Consider the following 20,672-nt stretch of genomic DNA (forward strand, 5'->3'; position numbering starts at 1 on the left):
GATAAGAATATTACGTAATCTTTAAGTTGTAAATTTATTTAAAAGGTGATGATTCAACATATATATATACACACCATTATATATATATGTATATACATACACATTCATACATGATATAGTTTATTCATTCATAACATCATTATAAACACGTTTAGGGTAATGTTGTCATTCTTATAAGTACTCTTAGTCCTACTGCCTAGTAGTATCAACGAAGACTGGCATATAATACTGCTTTCACAACGATGATATGACTGATAATGTCGACTAAATGCAATTACGTTTGTATGATATTTCTAACTAAACTGGTTTCATTCGTGCGTAACTTTACAAAAAATGCATATATGTAATTTCATATATTCATAGCTTCGATGACTTTGTTAAACAATAATACGCTGCTACATAGTAATTCTAACGAATCATGCCGAATACGTGTATTATATTACCTTGCAAGATTATCTACATATAAGTTTATTCGGAACACGATTTCACGTTTTTATACACCGTAATTATTTAGCAAAGCCTAACATGTTTAGTTTAATGAACAGCATGACCATGTTATGATAAATATGTATGTAATAGATTTAATATTTACTAAATTCTTAATATCTTAAAATTTATAGCTATCTATGTAGGAAAATTAATGGAGTAATTTATGATAATTACATTTTTCAAAGTATATTTAACATTGTTAAATATAGGAATTACTGATTTACACACAAATATGTAATGAAATATCAAAAAATTATTATTCGATTAATTAACAATATAAAAATATACTGATATTTTTTCAAACAAAAAGAGCTCAGACGTGCGCAACTCTAGAAAATATTATCAGGAATGGAATAAGTTTAAGTACTATCAATACCAGTTAATTCTTTGAGTTTGGTTATTAAGTCTTCGTTGTAGGCTTTACAATCGGTTGGGGATACATCAATACATGTTGATCTTAACCTGTTTTCATCCTGTAAATAATTCGGTTCGGTAAATAATTACAAATATTAGAATCTTGGAATCAAATATTAGAATCATTGCATTGAGTCAACTTACACCGAATGTTTCCATTTTCGTTCTTATCTTAAATATGAAACTTTTAAATGTTACATCGCCAAGTTTTTCCAGATAAGCATCATTATCATTTTCTTTTAATTCTCCAAGTTCCTGAGCTGTAATACCTAAAATTTTCTCTGTTTCGTCATTAAATGCTGTGACCCACATATTATCTGTCCAGTCAGCCAAGCTTAGCTGCAAAAATGTTAAATATTAATAAATCTGACTTTCATCTAAATAGGTGAAAACAAAATTTATTTTGCACTTACGCTTCCAAGTAAACGATATTTGAAGTTAGGGAATTCTTTATTACATTTTTCGCACCTGTACATGCTATTTGCTTGATCGATCACCTGCAAAATACAATCTCTTAATTGATGGTGTTTTATTATATCTACTTATAAAGTACCTTTTAATTACCTTTATAGTTAGTATAATTACCTTTTTTTTACAATTTTCACTAGGACACGATTTATATAAAATATTTTCAGTGCGTAAAAGATTAATGGTCGCCTTCACCGTAAATATTTCCGGACCGTTCTTTTTATCTATCTGACTGTTTGCTTCGCCAATTGTGATCAATGCCTGAGACATTTGAGCTGCACTTCCAAATGCTCTTGAAAGTGGCTTCGCTTCTTCATGACATCCAGTTGTGTTAAACCAACCTCGTAATCTATATTAAAATAAAAAGTATTACTCTAAAACCAAGATTTTTTGCAATTACAATATTAGTTTCAGAGATCTATGACTTTGACACCTATGTGCTTCTGGAATATCTGGATCAACCTGTACAGCAGTTCCACTGAGAGTAGACAAATTCTTTCCACCATTAAATTCGCCAACACGAGCTCCTTTAATTGCTAAAACTGGATTATCATTTCCTGAAAATTCTTCAGCTTGTGTTCCCCATAGTGTAAGTGTTACCTAAAATCTCATTTTATGTAATATTATAAAAACTTTTCTATTCATTGAATTTAGTCAGGTAAAATTTTTACCATAGTATTACTTTCATCAATGAGATTAATATCCCTTTTTTTCATGTCTTTACCAGTGGTTCGTGATACTAACATCTGCAAATCACCACGAGATTTTACAATAGCCAAAACATCTGCAACAAATAAGTGTTATGATTAATAGATAACACATTAAAGTGTTATGATTAATAGATAACACATTAAAGTGTTATGATATAATACATAAATAGTATACATTTCAATTCAATATTTACCTATTATATCATTTTTCTCCTTTTGCTCTATATTATTTATTGGTATAAAATCAAACTGAAGAGTTGGAATTTTATCTCCAATGTCATGGCACGGAATTATTTCTGAATCACCAGTTAGAGACATTTCATAATCGTTTTTTAAATTATTAAATTGCTTATTTGCTGTTTTTAAAGATGCTCTGGAAATGTAATAAACCTTCCCAATCTGCAAAAAATGTATATTATGATGCAACATTATAAAATACATACAATAATACAATAATTACCTCAATCATATCATAGAATTTATCACATTGATCTCTAAATGCAGTGCATCTAATTTCCCCACTTTCATCTACAAGATCCATGGAAAACAATTTTCCTTCACCACGTGAGTTACTCCATGTTCTGATGGTAGATTTATTGACAACTCGTGCCTTTATTACCCACCTATGTAAAAGATTATTTAGCACATTAAAAAACTGTGACACTTAGAAAGAATGAAAAATTAAACACACCTGTTTTGATAAGGACTTAATGCAACGATTGGTATTGTGGATATATCACTGGTAGAAGACTGTTGACCACTATGCTTTGACATCAAGCTACCTGAATAATAAAATACTAAAATAACATGTTACTGATATGATTTGTACTAATTCATCGTTAGTGTGTATTACTTTGCTGTTGTGAAGCAGTTTGCGCAGACTGTACACTTTGTGCTGGTTTAGATTCACCATCAGCATCAGCATTTGTTGGATTACCAATTTTATGTCCAACTTCATCACCCGCAACTTTTAAATCAACACTTAATATCACCATTACTCGTCTAAAATAAGAAGAATTCAATGTTGAATTGTTGATAAAATTTTGTTATTCTTTATTAAATAATTATTGCGTACTTTTGTTTGCCGGCATTATTTACCACGCTTATAGCATATCTATTTATTTGGCAAATGGAAAATTCTGTTAATACATTATCGGTTATCATTGAATTTAATTGCGTGGCAAGCATCGTAAATGAATTTATTCGTTTTCCATCAGATACGAGAAGTCTGTAACGTTCTCCACTATTTGAACTAGATAATTTCTTGTGACCCTATAAACAATTATCGTATTCGAAAATGAGATACTTCAGTCTAAAAGCAAATTAGACGGAGGACATAGTTTATTTACCAATATCTGCAATATCGGCCTATCGACCTCGATCCCGTTCATGATTTTCTAAAAATCAGATAAAATAAATTGCATCACAATTGTATCATAAAATACAAATACTATGTTTAAACTTACATCCAATGCTCCTTCCGTAAGTGAATACATCTTTTAAAACAGTGATACTAACTTATAAAAAGACGAATAAAGCTAATGATATCTCTATATCACACAACGTATTGTATTTGATATTCTTTATGGCGGTATTTCTACTGAGGTATTTCCTGTACGTTTCCTACTATTTTTTTACGCTATCAATCAAGAATGTATATCAATGTAAGATACTATAGAACTTATACTAGAGATGAATATAAAGATCATTCAGCAGCAAAATGGACTCTCAAAATAAGGCCCTGCAGTGATTAAAGGCTACACTGTTCGTCGAGAAGTTCTTGATGTTTCTTGGTGAAAGAAACGAGCGAACACGCAACGTTGCAATTATCTCCTTTTGTTGTTTCCAGTTGCATTCCTATTTATGGATTTTTCCTTACTCCAGTGATCATCTAATCTAGTCGAGTATTTCGCTAGCGTAATTAAAGTTTATTTCGAGTAAGGTTGTCTTTATTATTATGAAGTTAAAAGCTAAGTTGAGTAAGATATTCGAATATTTAGATAGCGCGCGCTGTCGTGACTATAGGAATTAATAACATGATGAAAATCTACTTTTAGGCAACGTCACATGTGTTAATTCCAATCTTCACTTCGAACAGAAAATTACTAGAAATCACCATACAAATGTTTGTTCTGGAAATTACAAGGGGACGGTAGACTATATAGTTTATTAATTCATGACGGTACTATTCATCCTACCTCGTGTTCGGTTTATCGGAAAACCATTTTGTGCGTATACCTATACGATTCGAACAAAGCCAACGTTAGTTGTGAACATTAAAATGAACGGAATAATAAGGAAGACATTACGTTCGCCGGTAATTAAAAATTTGTTTTCGCCAACTTCGACTACAGGAATCGCAAGTAATCAATTAAGAACACTGTGGAACGATTCTCGACGAATCCAAATCACACCTATCGCTTCGACAAAACTATTTAAGCATCCAAGTGTTTCTTGTAATTTCGGTTATTGTAGGCATTCTCATACGAAAGGTACATTATATCGTAATTTATTTCATCATTTCATCGTCATATAAATCAATCATATATGTTGTAAATTTCAATAATTACATTTTTAAACATTTATACATTTATATCATGATATATGTATGTTACTAATAATATAAGTTTTATATACTTTATTTATTTTAGGACTGAAATATTTTTATTGAGTAATTGTTTTATTGCTTTATCACAATTATTTCCTTCCCTTTTTTATAGCTGAGAAGGAGCTTGTAGAATTTTTAGCTGAAGAAATCATAGCAGAAAAGAATGCACAAAAATTAAAAACTATTCCTACTGAATTAGATGGATTTAAAGTCTCACTTGATGGGGCAGATGTTAATTTGGAAAAGAAGCAAGATAATGAAATGTAAGAGAACTTTTAACATAGGTCAATAATATTATTACAAAATATGATAAACTATTTTCAGTAGAAAATACATTTCTTCTTTTACTACAAATTATCTTTTACAGAATTAGAATCTCATTTAACATAAATCATACTGTTGATTCTGATTCTGAACCTAATATCGAAATGACTAGTGATAATCCAGACATTGGTGATATGAAAAGTAAACCATCCTTCACAGTTGATATAGTTAGAGAAAATCAAACTCTTGGATTTACTTGTTCCTTTAACAATGAACCTGGTGCATCAGGTGCCAATGAAAGTTATAGTAAGTAATATTGAATTTTAACTTATAGCAATACATGTATCTACTATTGTACGATTAGATGAATGTGTTTTTCATATATCCATTTAATTTCAGATGACATCTTTGGCATAGATGAAATTACTTTATATACAGGAGAACATTCTGACAAAGTGTATGCCGTTGCTGGTGAAATTATTGATGGGGTAAGTAATACATATATTCTATAGTAAACTTATATGTATCTATAAAAAATAAACCAAAGCGTTGAGTACAAATTGGAGTATCTAGTAACCAATTTGATTATTGATCTTTGGAAAAATAAAACATTCACATATAGAATAATTTTATTATTGATAAAATTAATACTTGAGAATGTGACAATGATTTACTAAAATTCTTATCTAATTAATTTCATGTTTCTTTTTATGTATGCTTATAGAAATATATATAATATTTATTTTTCAGTATCTATATGACTTACTGATGAATTATCTCGAAGAGAAAGGCATTTCAAACGAGTTTGCGGAGAAATTGGTTGAGCTCAGTACAAGTTACGAACATACCGCGTATGTTAGTTTATTAGAAGGTCTTTCAAAATTCACATCAGGAAAATAATTGTTATTTTAATTTCTACTATATAATTAATTAGATATAGAGTATGTTTATGTGAAAATACGTTTATAATAAATACATATAATACCTATGTTCGTCTTATTGAAGTAAAATGTCTCCTGATAATAAAAGTGACATGTACCATCTATATCATTTTATTATCTCAATGCTACTAATTTTTAAATAAAATAAATACATTGTACCTTAAACTTCATCAAAAGCGCCTTATTTTTATAAAAAAATTGGTGAATTTGTAATTATAAAATAAAAGGAGCATAACAGGTTAGATTGAAAAAGAAAAGAAATCTAATGTTTGAATCCGGTTTCAATGAATATCTTACGCGTACCAACTGCACTAATTATAAGAACATTTATAAAGTGGTGGAGTTACGAGTTGAGTGAAACAATGGCGTAAGTAGTCGGTAGGTCTGGATGTGCGGATTATAAAGAGTGTCGTCGATTTGATAAATTACTTCGACGATAGGAAAGAAATGTCGAACCGCGATCCGGACAATTTGATGGCCACGAACGATGAAAATTTTGATTACTTGTTCAAGATTGTGCTCATTGGCGATTGTGGGACAGGAAAAACATGTGTTGTTCAAAGATTTCGATCTGGTACATTTATCGAGAGGCATGGAAACACAATTGGTGTAGACTTTTCCATGAAGACTGTACTAATCGATGACAAGAAAGTTAAGGTACGTTTATTTGATCTATGATCAATATCGCTATATTTCTCCAATTTTTTTGACATTTATAACCTACGAGTAATTTATATATAAATTTTAAAGAAGAGAGTTTAATAGATTCTTTAATATAAAATTATTTAAATAAATATAATTTAACATAGGAATGTGAGATCGAATAGATAATTTTTTGTTAAAAGCGAACTTTCACTTTAGCTTGAATTATTTTGTACAAACTGGTATTGATAATGCTTTTTCTTTAACTATATAAAATAGAACAGATATATTATAATAAATAACAAATATTGTTACATTATGTTTTTAAAATTAGTAATATAATTTTTTTATATAAAATATATATATATCACTTCATATATAATGATACATAAATCATTCAAAATGTTTAAAGATATTTTATTATTATTAGTTGCAAATATGGGATACAGCTGGCCAAGAAAGATTTCGTACAATAACTCAAAGTTACTATAGATCTGCTAATGGTGTTATTGTAGGTATGTGAGAGATATTATTTCTACCTTTTTGTTCACTTAACTATAGAAATATTTATAATGGCTTCAATAACTTTCAGTTTATGATATTACAAAGAGATCTACATTCTTAAGCTTACAACATTGGGTAGAAGAAGTACGAAGGTATACTTCATCACATGTGTTATTAATTTTAGTTGGTGAGATTTGTTTGTATATTTTGTTTTAATTATGCTTTGAATACTATATATTAACAAATAAAAAACTTATAGGTAACAAATGTGATTTAGAAAGTCTACGAGAGGTTGAGAAAGGAGAGGCAGAAGCTCTTTGTCAATATCTTCCTGAAGTGTTACAAGTGGTAGAAACATCAGCCAAAGAGAATACCAATATAGATTCTGTATTTTTCTACCTGGCAGCAGAACTTAAAGTAAGCATTTGGCTTTCATATAAAATGTAAAATATATAATAAAAAAAGATATAAAAATATAAAATATAAGTAAACACATACTGTTTTCATAATCATATATCATATAATTTTAAAGAAATGCATATGTTTACTTCTTTTCAGAGAAGACATGAAAATCGTCAAATAAATGCTAATGAAGATGAAGTTGTTAGACTTGGTGCAAGTAGAAAATTGTCTTCATGTTCAGGTTGTCCATACAAAATATTTTAGGTAGTGGTTTATAAACAAATGATATACATATCTTTACTATATTTAAATTTGTATATAAAATGGAAAAACGATGTACAATATTTTTATAACTATCCAAATAATGTGATATTAAAAGAAATTAATTATATTGTTAATAATGACAGAATAGTAATAATTGTGCTACAGAGCCAGTATTTTGTAACCATTTGATTATGGAACAGGAACTCACTATGGATTTTGTATTAATCTGAAAAATTACTATTCTCTCTTTATCTGCTATTTCACTAGAGACTTAAGATTGAGTATTTAAAACGTATACATTTGTAAATACAAATGCTTAGATTTCATAATATTCAGCGACACTGATATACTTCAACTATTTATAAATGTAGCAAAAGTTAATGCACGTATTTATTTCTAATGAAACGAATCTCAAAAAGAACAAATATTATATTAATATATTTTTTTAAAGAAAAAATTTGCTATTGTACTATTTTTTTAATGTTATTGTAATATCGAAATTATTGAAATAAAATGTATATGATGTACTTCACATTTATCTATCATATAATTAAAATAAAAATATTTAAGAAGATATTAGTTAAACAATATATTAAATAATGTTAGTTATTTATTAATATATATGTATATATATAGGTATTACAAGATGAATATTTGCTTGTGAATTACGATGCATAAACTACAAGTGTTCACTTTTTTGATAAAATATATCAAAATTTGAAAATTTTGTTGTAATTAACATATCAGTTGACTTACATATGCAGGAAATAAACAATACAATTATTGAATTATCTTTTTACATACAAGCCATTTCACTTTTGGTATATTATACTCTATGTACATATGGATATATACCCCTAATGTAGGAACAACTTCATGATTAACCCATTGACACTCTTATCCATCATGGGCATAATCAATCCTTCTATATGTGCATACAAAAAACTGTGAACATCGAAAAGTTAAAGAAACAATATATTATTAAGGCACTTTTTTAACATGTGCATAAAATCTGTGTTTAATTCTTTATTATTTCTATAAATATCCACATAATTAACAAATTAATGTTAAACAAAAATGCACTAAAAGGGAATATTTCTTTAAAGGCTTTTTACATGAATTAAGAAGCACAATAATTGTAGCTTTCTTACTAATTAAAAAGAATATAGAGCATATACAATAGATATATTAAAAACTGTACATGATAAATAAATATATGTATAAACAGTGGTATATTTGTGAAAGTAATTGATATATCTATTATATAATTTGTATTAATACATTTTTAATATTTATAAATAGATTTAAAAATCAAAAGTGCATAGCACACAAAATAGCATATGAAAGTCGCATTAAGAATATTTTTATTTGGTAAAAATATTTTATCCCAGTTATTAACTAATTTATTTTTTAAATTATATACATAATCATACATCACCATGATTTTGATTTGATAATTGATACAAAAGCCCCAAATAGCTTATTTAACGAATAACAAAAACTTCACGCTCTATTGTAAGTCCTTCTATGTTTCTCATCCACTTGTACAAGATAATAGGCTCCAGGAAACATATTTTTAGTGGTACTATGAGGAGTAAATGGTACAGTATGACAATTCTGTTCACGCCATTCTAATTCCTTTGTATAAGCTTCTGGGGAAACCTTTTGACGAGCATCAAGTTCTTCTTTAATATAAGAGAGCGAAGAGATAATTTTCATTAAATTTGATTTTTCATTACATTCGTTTGTTATTGTTAATGAATACATAGTAGAACAAAGTCCTGAACCATATGAAAATACTCCCACCTTAGAGCCTGCTAATTCTTTTATAGGTTTACTAATTAGCAAGGAGGCCAATCCAGTGTATACAGATGGAGTATACATATTTCCTACTTGATTTGCTATCATTAAAGAAGGCTGTGTTTTCTGCTGAAAATTTGGCTTACTCAAATTCATAAATGATTTCTCAATATCTCTATTAAAATAAGTGTCTTCTAATTTAACATCATGAAATTGCGCTAATTCTGGATGTTTTTTAAATACTTCCTCCTTAGATATGTTTAAGAAATCAATAAAAGCTAGTCTGGCAAATGACTTTTGTACTAATTTACAGTATGGAGAATGAAATAAAAATGCATTAAAGCTATCTAGAGTCACATTGTGATTGTGCTTGTTCCTCATCTTTTTACAGTAAGTCTGATAACAAGTATCTAATGCATTAAGATAACACTGAACCGATAATTTTCCATCTACAATAGGATATTCAGACTTTAAATTTGGCTTGTAAAAATCATACGCATGTCTCATGCATGATGATCTTACTCCACGATCAATTATTAAAGGTGCATTTGGACCAATTAACATTGCCACAGCTCCAGCGCCTCCAGTTGGTCTAGCACTTCCAGAAGAATATACAGCATTATCACCTGCGACGACTAAGGCCAGTCTGCCATCCCAGGCACTGCTTTCTACCCAAGATATAGCATTTAAAAGAGCAGCTGTGCCTCCATAACAGGCATTGGTCGTATCAGCTCCTTCAATGTCTGTACAATCATATGGTTCAAACAACTGCATAAGAATAGATTTAACTGATTTGCTCTTGTCTAATATGGTTTCGGTTCCAACTTCTAATCGTCCAATATCTTGCGGTTTTATTTCATACCTATCCATTAATCGATGCACAACTGTTAAGCACAAAGAGTTAATGTCTTCACGGTCATTGCAGAAACCCATCCTACACTGACCTAAACCAATAGTGTATTTCCCAGCAGATACACCATCAAATTGTTCCAACTCTGTTTGCTCAACATATTGAGCAGGAAAGTATATTTCTATCGCTTTGATACCAACGTCTTTTGGCCACATGATATTTGACTTTAATCGATCGATTTTGTCGGATGTTGTAATATACTTTGTAGTTTATATAAATATTTCTGTACATATAATTTTTCTGAAGTAATCCTTAAAGTCCTATACTCATGATAGTATACAGGAAACGTATATTTTTCTCGTACTCGAAAATGTACGTGATGCCGGTTGACCGTAGAATATGCATTAAACTCGTTCCCCAAATATCGTTACCTTTATGTAATGTTTTCTTGACACTTGACTGTAATGATAGTCTTGAAACGATAAGAATTTAGCAGGTAGTATTTTTGAAAATTTCATTCGTAGTTTTGAGTCGACAACTTGCTACGAAGAAAATGTGTGCTTTGAGGACAGACACTGCTACATTACTTACTGCTAGATACAGACCCACTGACGAATTCAGGTTAGAAGTGAAACTCGACAGGTGAAAATTACGGTCATCGAATAACTTCTTATCACGTGCTTTGAAATTCGTTTGACCTTTTTTCTCACTTATAGGCTTGACTTGCTGATCGATTTTACTAGAGGAAACCAAATTTACAAACGAACGTTCCTCGCTTAAATGCTGCTCATCGAGCTGCTGCCGCCGTTTATTCAACCACTCACATTCCCTCTTCTCACATGGAGGGGATAAAAAATTCATTTATTTAAATTTCTTTACGAATATATTACATTTGATTTATTTATATTATATGTATCCTTACATATTGCAAGATTATTTATTCTCTTTTAAATATGTTTCGAGCATTAATTTTTACATTTCGTGATGATGTGAAAAAAGTCCGCGACGGAAAATTACAGGAAAAATTTTTTAATATTTTGTCCATTCTGTATTATTTCGATTTTAATGTTACTTTTTGTGTGTGTACATTGTATTTGTACGTATATAAATTAGAATATAGGATACTGGAAAGGGATAGATCTGATCAATAGATGGGTTAACTTAAATGGTAACTTTTATAGAAATGATATTAGATTTGTATTTATAAGAATTGGACCATTTACATATGCCGTAATGTAATGGTACAAATGAAAATAAGTATCTAGAATCAATCTTCGTTAGTGGCAATACTTATTAATGTCGATCGAAGCAAATTTAATCGGGAAGAATTCACTGCTAGATAACACAATTATGACCTATAATCTTTCTGACATATATTTTTCTATCTGGTGTAATTAATAGAGTGAAAGGAAATATTAGTCAATCGATTGGCATTTTTGCGATGTGACAGTGTATATATCATCTATCGTTTTAATCATCATATCGTCTATCGTTTTAATAGTTTCATATAGTATTTAATTTATTTTGCCGATATGAAACGGAAAAATTGCATATGAAGTATTTTCCTACATATAATTAACATTACAAGAACATCGGGTTCATGATCTTACATTAATAATTCAAGAGCCAATAATGCAGGCAAATTTTATGCGTTTCTTTTAATATTATAATCTGAAATATATGTAATCAGAAACTTTTGAACTTGTTTAAAAATCGCTTACTTCTTTGTGACCTACTTTTTTTTTTCCAATACTTACATTGTGGTGCGAAATTATGCGCCAAACTTTTGTTACGAACGAACGTTGTCTTGCATATTGGTACGAACGAAAGGATAATATCATATGAAAATGACTTTTATGGAAAATTAGATTATAAATTTTTTTGGTCGAAATAATGAAATTTTAGAAGGAGGAAAAAGAACGAGCAGAAATTACGAAGACTCAATGTTGAAATGAATTATATACCTCGAATTATTTGGTACGTTCACTTTAGGTTTACGAAGAAAAGAGTTGGATATTGTAACATCGACAACACGTAAACTAATCTAAAACAGCAATTATCCATTCACTCCTTTTTTTGTTTTTATGTGATGCATTTCGTATTACGTACAATACATATATATGTAATTTTATCTGCATAGGAATGAAAAACAAATTTAGTATTTAAAAATGCACAAAAGATGGGTTCGGAACGTAGTAACATAGTGTTTGATAATTTTGTATATAATTTACTGAATACATAATCCTAAAGTATAATAATAATAATAATGTACTATATATTTTTCTGGATATCATTATTATTACAATATGTTCTACAAGATAGCGGCGGCAGCTTTGTTTTCGTCTGGCACGGCAAAATATAATTCGCGTTTGTTTTACCTACTTTCGCTTTATTTTTTCCTTTATTATTGTTGTGTTGTGCCTCGCGTATGGCATATACGTATAATATGTGTAATGATCGTGTATCGTAATGACTCACGCGATTTATGACGATTAACTATTTAAATATTATAAGCATTGCTGATTAGAGTACACATACAGTAAATGATACACTTCCGTTTCGTCGACTTTTTATATCTTACAGCTACGCGTAATATAACATTGAAATGTATAAACAGCTTTTATTTGGTCAACTAAGCAGATGCATAAATCCTTAATCCCTTAACCTACAACTACGGGCATAGCCCGTAGTACGATGATCGGGCCAAACGTAAATATCACGGGCATCGCTTGTGATACGTACTACACAAGTCGTGCAAATGGCTCGAAGGGTGCGCAAGCTTGTTTACGTTATCGGCCCAAAATTATCGAACATAGATCGTAGGTTAAGAGATTAATAGCAATAAGATGAGTCTTTTGCTTTTATTCATCATTGAGATATACTTAGGTCCTAGAAACATGAAGAAGTTTGTCTTCCGTTATAACTTTCTGAAATATCATTCTCAGAAAAGTAAAAACTTAAGTACTCGATTATTCCACTTGTTTTCTTGTTCGTCGAAGAGATAGATACGAAAATTTTCAACAAAATATCGATTGCAATTTGAATCTCGTATGGTATTAAAAATCTTAGATTCCATTAAATTGATCTTCGCTGTAGAATGTGCGTTTGTACTTCGGATTTCGACGTCTTCCTCATTGGAATTTTTATAAAAAAAGTGCAAGTTCCAATGAGTCAATTTAAATAATTTCCTTTCCCCTTTTTTCTTTTTTTTCTTCTTTTACACAAAAAAAGAAAAGAGAGCTGAATACAAGAAAAATCCTCTGTCCTTGAGAGAGTCATGTATGTTTACTACTGTTTAGATAAAAATATTGTAGCTCGACGAGCATACTGTTCAGATGTTTTATACTATTGAGCTTAATATTATTCAGTGCAGAAATTGTGAATCATTCAATTATTTCTTAAATGTCCGCTTTTAGATACATTGCTGTTTCTAATATCGAAGAAGGTTGTATCTATAAGCGTTCTTTCTTCCTATTGTTTCTTCTTTTCTTTCTTTTTTTTTTTCAGACACATCGATATTTTGAAAAGTATCTCTTTTCACGTAGTTTCCAAGTACAAATCGTTCTAATATACCTTAGCGTTACGTTTATTATTTCTGTTAATAAACTTTTCAAACTATCGGCGTCGTTCTCCGTGCGATCGAAGCGATTTGCTTTGAACTTCTAAATGGATTGTCGGTATCGAGAAAAGATCAAGGTGACGAGTCGAGTTCTTTTACCTAGAAAAATCCGTACAAAATAGGAATGTAACACGTAGTTTTTTCCCAATAAATTGAGACGAAATCCTTTTTTTTTAACTTTTTTTTCCTCCACCTGTTATGAGAAAATCGCACGAATCTTATTTTATAAAAACTGAAGAATCATGTACTAGCATTATTATAAAATGCTTATTCTCTTCGTATTGGCACACCAGTAATTCAATTAGCTTAGAATACAAATCCAAGACTGGGCAAACTTTTGGATTTCTTTTGCAAAGATTCTGATCTGGCGAGAACGCTTCTCTGCAAAGTATCCGATAATAAAAGATATAGATAACAGGAAAAAAAAAGAAACACAACTGATCGTATATGCGACGTAAAGAGTTTAAGGAACTTATTGCTAAATCGGTTTGCCCATCCTTGTTGCATATACCAACGTATACTTGGACGGGTTCGAGACGGCACGGTTATTCTCTCGTACATATTCCGTATCAATTCGATTACCATCCGCTTTGATAATAAACTTAATTAGCTCGTAACTCAATAATTTCTATTTCCTTTGATTTTTCAGTGAACAAATATTAACGCACTGTCTCGAATCACGACGATCCAGCATACACTTAGATTTATTTTATACAATTTAATCTTACCCGATTTGTCTCGTTATCGATACAACTTAAATTTACACGAATTGGACTTATCCTTACGATCTCCTCGATTTCATTTATACATAAATATATATTTATATATGTATATATATATCGCCACTGCTTCATTTAGAATCACATTCAACGATCCGACGTAGAATGATGCGAGTTGAGAGTTGAGTGAAAAGATGAATAACGTTGTCCTTTTCTTATGTTTAAGTTTCATCGTGTTCGATAATTCATTACGTTATAAAGCAGCACGCTGTTACTCGCATTAAGCGAATACTGAAAGGAAGAATACGATTGATGTAAAACAATTATTTATACAATTTGTTTCTTAGGGTGAGCATCATCCCTTTATAGTTATATAAATGCGCTATCCTGTAACAATTTAGATTATGTAATAGAAACATCGATATAACTTATTGCTAGCTTTAGATACAAAGACCTTTTTCGTTTATTAGGTCGATAGTGTATCGCACGTTTCAATTTTTTCTTTCATGGAGAAAGATATGTTTACGCTCCGCCTAGAAATAATAGGTGTGCAACAGTATTTAGAAACTCATGTTCAACCGAATCTGTTCTTCCAGCTACGTATGATACATAGAATGTATGATACAAGAGCGATTATCGTTCGATCATTTTGTTTTGACACTTAAATCTCCACGAATTGCCATTAAGATCTTACACTTCTTGATATTTTTATATTATACACCTATATTAACATAACTATCGTATTTAAAATATCGACATAAATATTGACATATAATCGTGATATTCAAAGTATTAAAGACAATATACATAAATAGATCAGTGTGAGAAACGAAGATTGATCGAAAGAAATCAATGATCTTTTGTTTTTCTTTCGGCATCTCTTTGAACACTCTTGTTAAAGAAAATTACGTCCTTTGAAATTATGTCTACATTTTGTACAATTATTGTTTATCGAATTGTACTAGGTGTGATTTTGTTGGGCATTAAAAATAGGAAGCGCGAAGAAGCACAGGCAAACACGACAGAACAAACACTTTCATTTTCACTCTTCAAAGCATAACACGTTTATGCTCGTAAAAGAATTATTAGAATGCCGAGGCAGTCATATAAACATTATACGAATGGTATACACAGTACACATATCAACTGCATGATTTAAGCAACACATATTTCTATCTTGTCTTTTAATTAATTAATGAATCTTCCGAGCTACACCTTATCTTTGATGATTCCGAAATGTACACGAGCAATGTTGTTCTAAGATATAAAAAATCGTAAAATATCTTATCGTGAAAAAATGAAAATTTTGAAAAGCCAGATGTAGAATAGACCGGGAGATTTTATCGGTAAATCTTTCTCAAGTCAAACTTTTTTTGTTCCAATTTCTCTTAAAGAAATCGTATTATCAATATGATATTTTTGAAGAAAAATTACTATCGACTACTTTAAGAAAAGCTCACTCTTCACGTTGTCTTTCTGAAGTCGACTTAGAATAGCCCTTTCTTCTTATTCTTCTTATCCTTACCGTCGACAGCCCTGAAAAGAATTACAACGTCAGTAGAAATAAGAAATTGTTACATTTATTAGATGACAATATAACTTACAAAATATATTAATGAATTTTAAGATGTAGTTATTTACTGATTGAGAATTTTCTTCTGCTTTTATGAAGAATATCGATGACTTGCAACAAACTACTATCTGGCTATTCGTAAAAACATAAATATCCTTGTTATCTGATTTTTATATATTCATTAAATTAATATGTCTATTTTATGGAAAATGATATAATTCATCATCGTTATATAAAGTACAATCTCTTATGAAATTCATCGTTTAAGATATGCAGTGCAATGTGTATATCCATCGACAATAAAATTATCGTATATATACAAAAATATACGTATAATCTAGCCATGCCAAAATCATGCTTCGAGAAATATATACTTTTATGGGCTATGACTATCGAGCCACATGCTATCTGCAAGTGTTACTTTCTGTTTTCTGACTGTTAATGTATCGTACACTTGTTATAAGTAAATTAAGAATATTTTGCTTTTCAAATTGCAAGTATTTATATGTATATAGTCGTTATATGTAATGTAATTAATAAACTGTTGAAACAATACACGTTTAAAATCTTATACGTAACAAATCGGATCTTTGATATTCAATTTGTAATGGAGAAATACATATAAAATCGCTATTTTCCATAGATATTTGTGCATGTGAACGTCAAAATACATAAAACGTGAAAACACATAATACGAAGAAGGAGGCGTAACGTAGACACATGTTAGGCAAGTACGATATGCCACGCTGCATGTTTTGAAGTCACGTTCAAATATTTTTCTGATACTAATCGGTATCATCCTGGATATCGCTTATTCGTAATAAGGCTAAATAAAATGAGGGCGACGAAGATAGTTAGTAAATGTTTTAGGAAAGCATTACGTTTATTTGCGAAAAAAAGGTTTAATGATGAAATTAACAATGCATAGTAATCGTTTTTTCTGACCAATTATTATTGATCGTGTTTAGTATTACCCTTTATCAAGCTGTCTCTCGATTCGATTCATATCGATTTGAAGATCTGAAAAGAGATATTAAACTCGTATGCAAAGGGAATGTCAATACATGCGAACTGGAATGTATCAATGGAAATAAAAGTAACAAAAAGGAGAGAAAAATAAACAGACAGCTTGTTCAGAGTTTACAATAGCTTTCCATAATATTTGACGAAGTGTGAATGTTATTTTGAGTTCATACAAGCTAAGTTATGCATGAGTGTAACGCATGTTGCTGTGAATATAAAACTGTGATATCCATACGAATATAAAGAGTTTTTGCAACGCTTACATAAATTTTATCAAACTTTGTGCCAAAAATATGCCTGTCTAAAAATATCTATCTGGATAACGTAAGACTACTATCCAAATTTTATTTTCGATACGAAGGTATCTTCTTCCTCTAGTTTTTTACTCTAAAATCCAATGTCTTTTGCAACATAAGGTTTATCATCGTCGCCTATAAATAAACATCAGACGTTATTCAGTTTTCTTAATGTTACTTCAACTCTATTATAAGTAAACAAGCATTCGTGTGACAGTGATCATCGTAAATACCACTAATTCAGTTCGATTCCAAGCTGACGATGATTTTTCATCATTTATGATATATGTGTATTATAAACTTGGTCTTATATTCAAGGATATTCGTCGTTTTCATTTATGAAACGTTCGAGAAACAAAGAAAACGTAAGCAATAAAGATACCTACTACCGTACACCGCAGCAACCGAATTATACTACTTCACAATAGTCTTAATTAGCATACTTTCCAACGCGAACACGTCCTGCTAATTATAAAACAAAGCTAATCGAAAAAATAACGGACAGACAAAAAGATACACAAATACTCGTACGATGTGTAAATTAAATTTCGTGAACGTATACGAATACGCATTGTATATATCGGTATATTTGTATACGTTAAATCGTCGATAAAATAAACACACGCAACAAACGTATAAAAAATGAGATCGACGTTAATGTTTTGAAAGATTTTAGTCCTCGGACACAGCGACGTAGAGGCATTTTGTGAGTAAATGTAGATATAGATTCTACGATCTACTAAGGATGCTCGGGATGTTGTATGACAAGCTGTATCTGTGTAGGGCTGTCTTGAGGTGATTTGAAACTGGTGTGACGGCGTAGGAGACTTCCTATCCCTCGGGAACCCTTCAATGTACCCCCGCCACCGCCAGATCCCTCGGAAGACACTGATCCCGTCCTAAATTAAGGGACACCCCGATATGGTATACACACAACAAACAAACAAGCGCAAGCATCACATAACATTCGTCCGTAAAAAAAGCTTCCTTAAATGAACACGCCGAGAATATACTTGTTCCGTTTCATCGTATCAAACATTCGGTACTAATTTCAAATACTAAGCGTTCCAAACGAAAAACTCCAAGTAGATATCTTTCTATTATATGCACGTATTTTGCGTTTTCGGTTTTTCAGTACACGTAATCGTGGTGTACAAGGAGCAGACATCGCATACACGTGGAAACGATGTATTTTTTTTCGAATACTTAAAAAGTAATTTGAAAAAAGGTGGGAAAAAAGAAAAGAAGAAAAATTAGTCATCTAAAAAAGCTTGGAAGCAGTAATATTTGAATGATTGAGCCTAACAATAGCCTGTTAAAACCAATCATCTTGGAACGAAACAAAATTGTCAGGGAATGTACCGAATCACGTTGAATTAATATCGAATGAATTACATTATGTTAAATGAATTTGAATTACGTTCAAAAGGATGATTACGTTATACATGCTTATTAATAATTATTAGTAATTTCCTGCTATTAGATTAAGCTGCGTGGAATCATTTCTACGTAAATTTCGAAAAAAAAAATCGAATATGGCAAATTTGTCAGAGAGAACGGCAAAGTAAGAAAGAACGATAATCGTAATTAAGATTAGTAATAGTGAATTATAATAAAATACAATTATGCTACAAGCTTATTATAAATGCTTTTTATTGCACATATTCAGCCGAATGATCTTCCTAAAGCAAAGATTTAAGCAATTAAAAGATATTTCTAGTTATTTGCATCTCATTTAGTTCGATGAAGTATTCGGTTTACTCGTTAAAGTGTTACACTGTCTATCTATACTGTTTCCCCAGTTACTGTAAGTATAAAGCTATATCTTGCTAATTTATAAAATAGCTTTCCATTCGTGCAAGAAGCAGATTTTCTTCTTTGTATTTAATATCTTTTTACATAAAGAATGGTATATCATAACGATTACGAAAATGTGGACAAACGGAAGCAGATCTTATACACTTAAACAATACTTACTCTTTCGAATTAGCTTCTAGGCTGCGTCTACGTAATTCTTCGATACTGTGTCCAGTCTGTTGCTCCCATGCTAGCTTTTCAGTCTCAAATGCTCGTCTCTTTTCCTCTAATTCACGCACTTGTTGTTCCAAAGAGCGTCTCATTTGTTCGTGCCTTCTTTGTAGCTAAATCAATTTTTCCCCTGATTAAAACAAGTTCTTTCGAAGATGCGTACGTATACATAGTCAATAAATACTTACATCCGCTTCTGAGTCCTTAAGTTTTTGCTTCTTCTCTCTGACTTTCATTTCAAACACCTGCTCCATATCAATCTCCATTTTCTTCATTTTATTATCATGTTCCCTCTTTTCTTCTTCCAACTGAGCCAGCGGATTCCTATAAAACGTACACGAATAATTCAAGTTCAACGATATTTTGTTAAACAAAGATAAATATTTTATAAAAAGTTTCTTTACCAATCGCTTGGGTTATTTTTTTTTGTGGGAGATCTATCTACGTGTATGGGCAATTGCAAACTGAAAATGTAACTTGTCGTAATAATTGTAAACTTAAGAAAGGTGGAAATGGAAATTAAAATGCCAGAAGAAAAGGAAACGTAGACTAAAACTAAGCGGATTCACGTGTTATATTCAATAGTACTAAATATAATCAGCGATAAAGATTTTATAGCTAAATTATAGCAGAATTAAACTATAATGCGATCTACTTGTTTAAAGTAAATATCCAGTCAGAGGGTTCACTACAAACATAATCTTTATAGAAGTTCTTGATACATTTTGATAAACGAGGTCAGAAACGTTGATTTTAACGTCTTCCTGAATGAGCGACGTATACAATTATTATTCCATTTTATGCGATTAAATTTTAGAATGTACGCATGTATCGACAGAGTGAACCGCCCCTCCCTCTTTAACTAAATAAATACGCGTAGAACTAAATGCGTAGAAAATGGAAATTGGAGAGGCTTGTGCACACAAAACTATATTACACGATCCCGGTCTTATTAAAAGACTTACCACACTGTCATGAAACTGTTCATCACTCCTGGAGGGCACAAACTAACCAATAAGAAATCAGCATTAAAATTCACGTATGAGATATACTATTAA

General features: G+C 30.5%; 5 protein-coding genes across 18 annotated transcripts in view; 2 read left to right on the top strand and 3 right to left on the bottom strand.

Annotated features, from left to right (window-relative positions):
- Nucleotides 1-107: 107 nt before the first annotated feature.
- LOC122567477 (replication protein A 70 kDa DNA-binding subunit) lies at nt 108-3,991 on the bottom strand. The gene is made up of 13 exons (XM_043726033.1): nt 3,548-3,991; nt 3,431-3,478; nt 3,157-3,353; nt 2,935-3,083; nt 2,773-2,863; nt 2,542-2,704; nt 2,276-2,480; nt 2,043-2,155; nt 1,805-1,971; nt 1,489-1,720; nt 1,317-1,400; nt 1,048-1,242; nt 108-962 (listed from the first exon to the last, which is right to left on the bottom strand). The coding sequence occupies exons 1-13, from the start codon at nt 3,575-3,577 to the stop codon at nt 849-851; spliced, it is 1,788 nt and encodes a 595-aa protein (XP_043581968.1). The 5' UTR covers nt 3,578-3,991; the 3' UTR covers nt 108-848.
- Nucleotides 3,992-4,247: 256 nt separating this feature from the next.
- LOC122567492 (complement component 1 Q subcomponent-binding protein, mitochondrial) lies at nt 4,248-5,941 on the top strand. The gene is made up of 5 exons (XM_043726073.1): nt 4,248-4,573; nt 4,802-4,952; nt 5,057-5,259; nt 5,353-5,441; nt 5,704-5,941. Exons 1-5 carry the CDS (start codon nt 4,258-4,260, stop codon nt 5,851-5,853), a joined length of 909 nt encoding a protein of 302 aa, XP_043582008.1. The 5' UTR covers nt 4,248-4,257; the 3' UTR covers nt 5,854-5,941.
- Nucleotides 5,942-6,094: 153 nt separating this feature from the next.
- Nucleotides 6,095-8,280, top strand: LOC122567500 (ras-related protein Rab-43). 2 transcript variants are annotated; one of them, XM_043726095.1, is made up of 5 exons: nt 6,095-6,551; nt 6,967-7,051; nt 7,129-7,227; nt 7,300-7,457; nt 7,599-8,280. In XM_043726095.1, exons 1-5 carry the CDS (start codon nt 6,342-6,344, stop codon nt 7,704-7,706), a joined length of 660 nt encoding a protein of 219 aa, XP_043582030.1. In that variant the 5' UTR covers nt 6,095-6,341; the 3' UTR covers nt 7,707-8,280. The 2 variants fall into 2 exon arrangements, with proteins under 2 accessions (XP_043582030.1, XP_043582031.1); XM_043726096.1 differs by having other exon boundaries at nt 7,318-7,457.
- Nucleotides 8,281-8,298: 18 nt separating this feature from the next.
- Nucleotides 8,299-11,159, bottom strand: LOC122567483 (hydroxymethylglutaryl-CoA synthase 1). The gene has a single exon (XM_043726049.1). It carries the CDS (start codon nt 10,569-10,571, stop codon nt 9,210-9,212), a length of 1,362 nt encoding a protein of 453 aa, XP_043581984.1. The 5' UTR covers nt 10,572-11,159; the 3' UTR covers nt 8,299-9,209.
- Nucleotides 11,160-12,412: 1,253 nt separating this feature from the next.
- The window catches only part of LOC122567474 (septin-7-like), a 45,277-nt gene continuing 37,017 nt past the window's right edge, over nt 12,413-20,672 (bottom strand). For 10 of the 13 annotated variants that reach the window (XM_043726022.1, XM_043726026.1, XM_043726025.1 and 7 more), the window contains 4 exons: nt 20,580-20,621; nt 19,803-19,938; nt 19,564-19,727; nt 17,121-18,485 (listed from right to left, as the gene is read on the bottom strand). In XM_043726022.1, coding sequence (XP_043581957.1) covers nt 18,326-18,485; nt 19,564-19,727; nt 19,803-19,938; nt 20,580-20,621 — 502 coding nt within the window. In that variant the 3' untranslated portion in view covers nt 17,121-18,325. Of the gene's footprint in view, nt 16,231-17,120; nt 18,486-19,563; nt 19,728-19,802; nt 19,939-20,579; nt 20,622-20,672 lie in introns of those variants that run through there. The other 3 variants (XM_043726018.1, XM_043726019.1, XM_043726017.1) reach the window with 3 other exon arrangements.

This window comes from Bombus pyrosoma, linkage group LG5, assembly GCF_014825855.1.
Source record: "Bombus pyrosoma isolate SC7728 linkage group LG5, ASM1482585v1, whole genome shotgun sequence".
NCBI lineage: Eukaryota > Metazoa > Arthropoda > Insecta > Hymenoptera > Apidae > Bombus > Bombus pyrosoma.